The 9,971-nt window shown below is 44.4% G+C and overlaps 1 protein-coding gene across 1 annotated transcript in view; it reads right to left on the bottom strand.

The window, feature by feature from the left end:
- Nucleotides 1-7,029: 7,029 nt before the first annotated feature.
- LOC126474540 (serine/threonine-protein kinase 33-like) overlaps nucleotides 7,030-9,971 on the bottom strand; it is a 61,519-nt gene continuing 58,577 nt past the window's right edge. The window contains exon 4 of the mRNA XM_050102013.1: nucleotides 7,030-7,319. Within this exon, the coding sequence (XP_049957970.1) occupies nucleotides 7,030-7,319 (290 nt within the window). The remainder of the gene's footprint in view (nucleotides 7,320-9,971) is intronic.

The raw sequence follows: 9,971 nt of genomic DNA, 5'->3' as shown, positions 1-9,971 counted from the left end.
TCGAAAGTTCCATCTGGTTTACCCACTGTATACTTTTTCACAATCTTCAGGTCAGATTTTTTATATACCTGACTTATTGATTGTGTTCGTTGTATTTGTCGTTTGTTATAATACTACTAATTAGTAAAAAATAGCGAAAGTTGCCGAAAGTGGAACTTCAATCTGACGTTGTGGCTTGAACCTGTACGTGAATTCCCAGATGTTCAAGTTACGTGCTAGAGGGAGGGAAAGGGGGACGACATTTTGAGTATATTCCACCTGTCTTCGCCTAGGATAAGTGAGAAAGTCACGGATTTAACATGATGTTTCTAATGTATAATTTGTTTTTATTGCCCTTTTTATAGCCTATTGTTGTTGTTGTGGTCTTCAACCCTGAGACTGGTTTGATGCAGCTCTCCTTGCTACTCTATCCTGTGCAAGCTTCTTCATCTCCCAGTACCTACTGCAGCCTACCTCCTTCTGAATCTGCTTAGTGTATTCATCTCTTGGTCTCCCTCTGCGATTTTTACCCTCCACTCTGCCCTCCAATACTAACTTGGTGATCCCTCAATGTCTCAGAACATGTCCTACCAACCGATCCCTTCTTCTAGTCAAGTTGTGCCACAAGCTCCTCTTCTCCTCAAATCTACTCAATACCTGCTCATTCGTTATGTGATCTACCCATCTAATCTTCAGCATTCTTCTGTAGCACCACATTTCGAAAGCTTCTATTCTTTTCTTGTCTAAACTATTTATCGTCCACGTTTCACTTCCATACTTGGCTACACTCCATACAAATACTTTCAGAAACGACTTCCTGACATTTAAATCTATACTCGATGCTAACAAATTTTTCTTCTTCAGAAACGCTTTCCTTGCCATTGCCAGTCTACATTTTATATCCTCTCTACTTCGACCATCATCAGTTATTTTGCTGCCCAAATAGCAAAACTCCTTTACTACTTTAAGTGTCTCATTTCCTAATCTAATTCCCGCAGCATCACCTGATTTAATTCGACTACATTCCATTATCCTCGTTTTGCTTTTGTTGATGTTCATCTTATATGCTCCTTTCAAGACACTGTCCATTCCGTTCAGCTGTTCTTCCAGGTCCTTTGCTGTCTCTGACAGAATTGCAATGTCATCGGCCAACCTCAAAGTTTTTATTTCTTCTCCATGGATTTTAATACCTACTCCGAATTTCTCTTTTGTTTCCTTTATTGATTGCTCAATATACAGATTGAATAACATCGGGGATAGGCTACAACCTTGTCTCTCTCCCTTCCCAACCATTGCTCCCCTTTCATACCCCTCGACTCGTATGACTGCCACCTGCTTTCTGTACACATTGTAAATAGCCTTTTGCTATTAGGCTACCTTAAAAATGAGATATGCCGATTTCCATCGAATCAGTAATATGTAAACAATAACTGTTCACCCATTTTCTTTTTTGTATATTTCATTTGTATACATCATCCTTTTTAATTCTTATTGTAGCTTGCGATTACTATGTACTTGGGGCAGCTTATAAGCGTAGAAGGTTACTGTCAGAGCTGAGTGGAGAAGGACAAGGCACGCATTATTCACGGTAGCTGGGCACGCTGCCACCGAGCCAGACAGGCGCTGGGATGCGGCCTAACGTCTCTCCACGGCACCAAGGACGCACAGGAAAACTTTAACTTACAATTGGCTTCAGAGCCAGCTAAACGGAAAACATGCTTTTAAATTTCATTTCACTGCCCCCGCTGAGTTAGAGAAGGACTCCGCTCTCTTTCTCCGTGCTGAGAAGACAAGTCCGGCGACAGATTGGAATCTTCAGAAAATGCGGACACGGGACACATAAGAAAAGCACCCACCTCTCACATCTAAATTTTTTTATTTTTTTCTTAGCTCCAAGTCATAGCGTGGCAAACAGAGAGCGCCATTCCTATTGGCGGAAGTGTTGTGACATCAGAGGGGTGGCTGTCATGTCCCTCACCTATGCCAAAAGACTGCAGCTAAGCGTTCGATAGGATATGGCTCGTTTTCTATTTTGGTAGTAAGGAGACTCTTGCGGCGCTCAGGCCTGTGATTGGAAAAGACTAATGGAACAGATAGAAAGATAATGGGGGTACGAGTTTTCGTAATTTCCACCGGAAGATATACGTCTCACATCTTCTCTCTACTCTAGACACTCTCGATACTCTGCAACAAACGGGTCGGTTTACCATGTTTTCAGTCCCAACGCGTGAAACAGTCGTCTAACTGCTGGAAAACGTCTGTTTGGTGTGCGGTAATGAACAACTTCCACTTGAAACTACAATTCCGGAATGACCTTCTGCCTTGGCGTTCAGCCAAGAAGACAGATTTATGTTAGCCTACTGCTCTGTCAGGTCACAATTTGTCATTAAATATGAAAGTTGACGGACGTCTGGTTCACATTTCTGGAAGTATAAGAATACTTCGTGGTTTCCAGGCCAAATAGGAGAGCTTCACTCTAAGTGCGGGTTCGATATGAGCATGACGCAGAATAACTTATTTTACTGCACTGAGGCCTTCTGACTTTATTCACACAAATGAAATATTCCTTAACTTCGTGATTGGTTGTTTGAAAGTTTAAAGGCAGGTTTTGCATTGGAAGGGACACATACTGTCTTCCTTATTAACGTAAATTTGAAGAGGGGTTTTTCGGTACTTATTTCAGCGTAAGGTAGGATTAGTCTCATTTTTGCCACCAACCACCAGATGTGTCTGTACAGACGGACCCATCATGCAGCAAATGAGGTGTTCCATCACACCAGCAGTCGCAGATACGACGACAACGCACACATGATTGATACGGTAAAGCACAGCTCAGCTCCGGCAGTTGACTCCTTGCTCAGCTCTGGTCGTAATTAATTTGATTTTGGACTTGCATGCCAACTTTAATTTTATAATGTACATTTATTGTTGATGAACAAGATCATATTCCTTCGGGAATGAATAGTAGGAAAACTGTCTGGTTGTTCCATTCCTTTCCCCTTGCTATGAAAACATTCACCAGCCAATTAAGTAAGTTAATTTTTAAGCAAATCTTGCTTATAGCCACCACTCAGACAGCAGTGTTGCTGAAACATGTTAAATGTGCTACTTTTTGTTTGTTCAAAATCACAAATGAAATTCATCAAACATACTACCTTTCTTTCAAGTTTCTAGTACCAGTCATCAATAAGATCTGTATACCATTCTTAAGGGTGATGGAGCGACTCATTGGATTTCACTAAAAATAGTTTTTTTAAGATGCATAATTTTTCATTAAGTCCGTAAAAGGGATAGTTCATAAGTAAATATTCCCAATCTTGGGTTGAATGACACAGGGCTAATTTATTTCTCGCGTTATCCAATATGCGCTGCGTAGTTTTGTTAAGCATTTAACTTAAGGAAAGTACTGTGGTGCTTCACGTACACATACACAATACCTGACCTCCTCTGAAGGTGATTCCTTTGTTAGAGGAACTTCCTTTTACAGGTATACCTATCGGCTGACCTCAGTCTAAAAAAGGTACAGCTCTAACACCGACTACTACAGGAATTTTTCGATGAGTGATCCCACCACCATCCACTACAGTGTCACCCATAAGCTATGCCAGCTTGCACTTCCCATACCTATTGTGGTGCAGGCCAAGTGAAACCCGATCTATTGACAGACCCAACTGGCACCACTGCAGTGTGAGCCATGCCCTCTGCCATCAGGGCCCTCCCCAGTCCCATGTTAACAAGCCTAACAGCCGCTTTAAGATGAGGCCGATCATGACGCTGAAACAGTTGCACGAAATGCACATTAGTATCGCCAGTTTGAGTAGCTATCTTTACCATGTCACCGCCTACATCATATTCCCGGTCCCTATCAGGACTATTCCCTGCTCCACTCACAATCATTACCTGTTTCTTTGTGTCACTTTGAAGCGTAGTGCAACCTTCAATGAAAACTACATCTCCTGAACAACTTACTTTTTTGACGTCCCCTTGTTCATGTGCATCCATCAGTATACAACAGTTTGAAGTGGCGTTTATTCATAATCAAAACAATTTGCTGCTCAGTCCAGTAGCAACGGCATTGACGAGCCTACTGCATTCCGAGAAGTTTTTTAATTTTGTGCAAAAACGAAACTCGCACAATGGCCCACGAGGTGGTCGAGTTGTCGATACTGAAATGCTCACTATAGCTGAACTGCTGCATCATCTAGGAGATAAAGATGTACTGACTGTTACGTCATGCGGACAAGATGGTTACAATGCGGTCACTTGCGACATCCAGTTAACACGCGTCTCTGCGTATAATCCTGGCCCACAGACCGTTATCCCACACTTTCTCTGTTGAAGAAACTGCCCCGTTCGAGCTAAAAAAATTGTGGAATGATCATTTTGTGGCACAAGGGTCTGTCTAACGACACACCAAATTTCAGACAAACTCACATGCTGGTATACGCCATTTGACTTCAATGAAGAATGCTCATACGTGTTTCCACATTCCATATGATTTGATGGTTCGTTAATGAGTGAGAGTGGAGTAGCAACGAACTTCCAGGCCACAGTAGAGGATAGTGTTGCTGTGCTGCTCCCATGTGGACGCCATTTACCTGCGATCTTAATTACTTTCTCATATAACGGTGTTTTATAGAAGGGGCGGTCAAATAATTTCCGTAGGAATGCCGCAGATTGGTTGGTTGGTGGTTGGTTGTTTGGGGAAGGAGACCAGACAGCGTGGTCATCGGTCTCATCGGATTAGGGAAGGAAGTCGGCCGTGCCCTTTCAGAGGAACCATCCCGGCATTTGCCTGGAATGATTTAGGGAAATCACGGAAAACCTAAATCAGGATGGCCGGACGCGGGATTGAACCGTCGTCCTCCCGAAAGCGAGTCCAGTGTCTAACCACTGCGCCACCTCGCTCGGTACACCGCAGATTGGAGAATAGGTATGCCAATCGGCAAAATACCCTTGAGCATTGAGGCAATCATCCCACTGATGCACCAGGTTGAAGATATCCGTTTGGTAAAACACGGTGTCCTGTTGTGTGAAGAAATCCGTAACTGCTTGCTTCACATCGTCGTCCAGCGGTAACCGTCGACCCTTCAGGGCCATTGTTAAGGGAGCGAAGTCCCGATAATCGTATGGGGAGAGATCAAGACTGTGGAGCGGCTGCTCCAGTGTCGCCCACTTGAGCTGGCGTAACATCTGTTTTACATTTGCGGTATGGGGACGTGCATTATTACAAAGAAGCAGCACCCGTTGGCGTTCCATTCCTCAACGGTTTTCTGCGACAGACATGCTGCCCCATACACGTTCTTTATTCTCCTATGGATGTCTGCTGGTGTTTGTCCTTTGGCAGCCAAGGAAAGAATAACAGTACGTTGGTCTTGTTTGAACGCATTGGCAATAACGTCGCCACTACCAACACGTCCATACTTACACAGCCGTATTGGAGTCGCGCTGCGTTGCATATACGATGCAAGATCACCCTTAAACGGAATCTTTTTGATAGCCCATTATACCGGGTGATCAAAAAGTCAGTATAAATTCGAAAACTGAATAAATCACGGAATAATATAGATAGAGAGGTACAAATTGACATACATGCTTGGAATAACATGGGGTTTTATTAGAACCAACAAAAATACAAAAGTTCAAAAAGTGTCCGACAGGGGGGCTTCATCTGATCAGAATAGCCATAATTACCATAACAAAGTAAGACAAAGCAAAGATGATATTCTTTACAGGAAATGCTCAATATGTCCACCATCATTCCTCAACAATAGCTGTAGTCGAGGAATACTGTTGTGAACAACACTGTAAAGCATGTCCGGAGTTATGGTGAGGCATTGGTGTCGGATGTTGTCTTCAGCATCCCTAGAGATTACAGTCGATCGCGATACACTTGCGACTTCAGGTAACCCTAAAACCAATAATGGGACGGACTGAGGTCTGGGTACCTGGGAGGCCAAGCATGACGAAAGTGGCAGCTGAGCACACGATCATCACCAAACGACGCGCACAAGAGATCTTTCACGCGTCTAGCAATATGGGGTGGAGCACCATCCTGCATAAACATCGTACGTTCCAGCAGGTGTTTATCAGCCAGACTGGGGGTGATGCGATTCTGTAACATATCGGCGTACCTCTCACCCGTCACGGTAGCAGTTAACAAAACCAGAATCACGCACTTCCTGGAAGAGAAAAGGCCCGATAACGGTAGATGTGGTAAATCCAACCCATACCGTGACTTTCTCGTCGTGCAATGGAGTTTCCACGACAGTTCTAGGATTTTCGGTAGCCCAAATTCTGCAGTTGTGGGCGTTGACAGACCCTCGGAGCGTGAAATGAGCTTCGTCGATCCACAACACGTTACTCAACCAATCGTCGTCTTCCGCCATCTTTTGAAACACCGACACCGCAAATGCCCTCCGCTTCACTAAATCGCCAGGTAACGGTTCATGATGCCGATGGATTTTGTACGGATAGCATCGGAGGGTACGTCTAAGTGCCAACCAAACAGCAGTGTATGGAATGCCGGTGCGACGTGCGTTTGCACGACCGCTGACTTCCCCGTGCATAGACGAACCCGCTACAGTCTCCATTTATTCCTGAACTGTCTCAGCAGCATTACGCCTTCTGCTCGATCAGCCACTACGGGGTCTATCGTCTAAACAACCGTGGCTTCGAACTTGAAAATCATTCTCGCCACAGCTGCATTTGTCAACGGGCCTTTACCCGTTCGAATCCCCTTCCTATGGCGATAGGATCGTAACGCTGAACTAGCACATTCCCCATTCTGATAATACAGCTTCACTAAAAGCGCCTTTTCAGGTAACGTCAACATGGTGCGACTGCTGTCGCATCTGATTCTCTCTCTCATTACAGCTCCTTTTATACACGATTGTCATGCGCAGTCACTGACGTTTTGCTGTTCAGCGCCATCTGTCGGACATTTTGAGAACTTTTTTTGTTCTAATAAAACCACATGTCATTCCAAGCATGTATGTCAATTTTTACCTCTCTATCTACATTATTCCGTGGTTTATTAAGTTTTCAAATTTATACAGACTTTTTGGTCACTTTTTGATCAACCTGCGAGGTGCGGAACGTTCTGGCCATTATTTCTGATTGTTGCTGTTTAACACTAAAGGCATACTTTGAGCTATCGAGGAGATTTGACAGTAACTTACGACCGAAGCGTAGTTCGTCGTTGAGTACTCGCTGCCTGAGTTGTTCCGGACTGTCGCCGGTGAACGGAAAGTCTCCGACGAGCAGCAGGTACGTGATGACGCCCATGGACCACACGTCGCACTGGTGCGAGTACATGCGCAATTCCATTACCTCGGGAGCTGGACACAGGAGTCTCTGCTGTGACTGCCAAGAACGATTCAACTGCAGAATTAGTTCTTTTAACTCTAGGTGCGGTGCGTTTCACAAGGAGTAACTTATTTTATAAAGACCTCTATGGTCATTAGAACTTATCAGTATTAGAGTTTACTGAGAAAGTGACCTGCATCACTACCCGATTTTGGCTTCGATGTCTATAGGAACTGACGTGTATATTTGCATTTTACTACTTGCTTTAAATGTCTGATTGAAAGGAGATAACTTCAATATTAACGCGTCTTCTGTGTGCTACTTCGTACTAATGGATACGAATACCACATTTACATAAACAGGAAGTATAGAGAAAACAGTGACAGTGCCTTGTATGTTGTGTGGTATGGCAAACTGGTCATTTTCGAAGAGGGAACCCACTATACGGAAGTACATATCTTGGGCCCTATGGGACGTTGGCGTTTGAAGACGGTGGCGTCAGAGTTGCTTCACACTGTAGTTGGTTTCCTCCAGCCATCAGGATAATGTGAAGGCACATACTGCGCGGTTCTAAAGTGCTCTGTTCTCGACGCAATTAGGCTGTGTGCGCATTAGATAGGAACTTCGGTGTCAGCATTATGACGTGTATCACCATACGAGTATCGAAATAACCGATCTCGTATTTGACCATGGAAAAATTGATCTCTGTGATGCAGCTGCTGCACAACTGTATACAAAAACGTTTCCCAGCAGAAATAAACCTCGTTTTTCGACGCATAGCATTTTTTTGTGGTTGTCACGTCTTACTTTGTAGTATTGAGAAACACAGGCTCGTTCACGCTGCACGGTGGTCCGCGCCTTGACTGGATGTGCCGAAATTTTGTCAGTGGAGGTCGGGCTCATCCTGTATATCTGTAATGGTGTAAGGATATGTCAGTGAAATTAAAACACGAGTAACGGATCGCGATATCCAACCTTTTCTTTCAAAAAAGGAGTTCAGAATTTTAACTACTGCATATTTTAAAAATGTGCTGACGTTAACTCTCGGGGTCACTTACACAAGAGTGAAATTCTTTATTTTAGTCAAAAATACCTCCTGCAGCTTTGTTTGCGAGTTGTTTGATGTTACTACCATAACGCGCATCCGCTGCCGATACACATTTATGAGTAAATGAATATAAGATAGCTGGCATGTTGGAGAGAGAGTACGCCTTGATGATGTCTGGAACAGTAGTTAACGCTCTCGATGGAGGAAAGTTGTTCTCACAGGGAGTGATGACCTTGGCTTAAAAACCAGAACGATGGGGATGGTACCCACAAAATAGCTGTCAGCCTCGAGGTGTGCTACGAGTCTATGAGGGGTGGGGGTGGGGGATCATGTAAAGGCAGAACAGTCGTAAGCGGACGACCTTTGGGGTTCCTGAAGCACCTCAGCTGTACCAGTTTTACCCAGGCAAATAAGGGTTTGCCAGAGTGGACACATATTCTAGTTGTGGGACTCCTATCGAACATAGCAGTCACGTTAAAACCACGCCCGTTGGATCGTGGGGACCACTTGGATGATTCACTCCTAACCCAAGAAAATAACCCGTGACTTCTATCTATCCGAGCGCTCTTAAACGACAATATGGCAGGAAAATTCTAAAGGACCATAACTGAAATCCTAGACGTGTTGGATTATAAACAAACAAGAAGGTAGTTTTAGGAAGCTCTCATCTTTTTAAATCTAGAAAGCGTTGTCGACAGTGACTGAAAACCTGAAATCAGTGAAAAAGGTCTCAAATGGAATTCCGATAATGGAGACCGCATCCTATGTCGGGCAACATTGCTCTTAAGCACTGTTTTGGGCAATATCCGATTGTGACAGAACTGCAAATTACCTCAAATTACAGCAAATTTCCTGTGCCATGAAACAATATCATCGGTGTAGTAGTATGTGAACTGAGGGAACAGTAGGTGACTGAAAGTGTCATACAGTTAAGAATATAATGAAGGGCTGCAGAAGACGCCAGTTTTTATCTTCACCGACAACACTTGTGCCGTGTGTAACACTATATCAATTAGGGTTTCAGGGTTGACGCCATTGCTTGAACCTTTCCACTGTCGAGTGTGGTTTCTCTGTCTGGATAGAGAGTGTTTATCCGTGCGTGAGCGGTGCGCTTAGTGGGGTACGGTCAGCACAGTCATCAAGAAGGAAGCTGTTGCTCGACGGCTGGCCCGCGTGTTTAGAAGGGTTGTTTAGATGATCGCTCGCATGCATGGAGTTATTGTGAGTGTGCTAAGAGGAGCAGTTAGGAGGTACGGAAACCTATGACTGATGAATTCGGCGATTGTGTAGCTACGTTCTGTTAACGTCCGATGCACGGCGTTATATTGTGGCTATGCTGTCTGTATATTTGATTGTGGCAAGGAATCTTCATTTAGAGCAAGTACTGGAATCTTATAAATGCGATAACGCAATTAGGTAAGAAGTTTTCAGTGCGTCGATATAGTGCATGTGGTGTCACCGCCAGACACCACACTTGCTAGGTGGTAGCCTTTAAATCGGCCGCGGTCCGTGAGTATACGTCGGACCCGCGTGTCGCCACTGTCAGTGATTGCAGACCGAGCGCCACCACACGGCAGGCCTAGAGAGACGTCCTGGCACTCGCTCCAGTTGTACAGCCGACTTAGCCAGAGATGGA

Source organism: Schistocerca serialis, chromosome 4, assembly GCF_023864345.2.
Source record: "Schistocerca serialis cubense isolate TAMUIC-IGC-003099 chromosome 4, iqSchSeri2.2, whole genome shotgun sequence".
Lineage (NCBI taxonomy): Eukaryota > Metazoa > Arthropoda > Insecta > Orthoptera > Acrididae > Schistocerca > Schistocerca serialis.
Note: the sequence above shows the minus strand (reverse complement) of the source record. Positions and strands in the feature narration are given on the sequence as shown.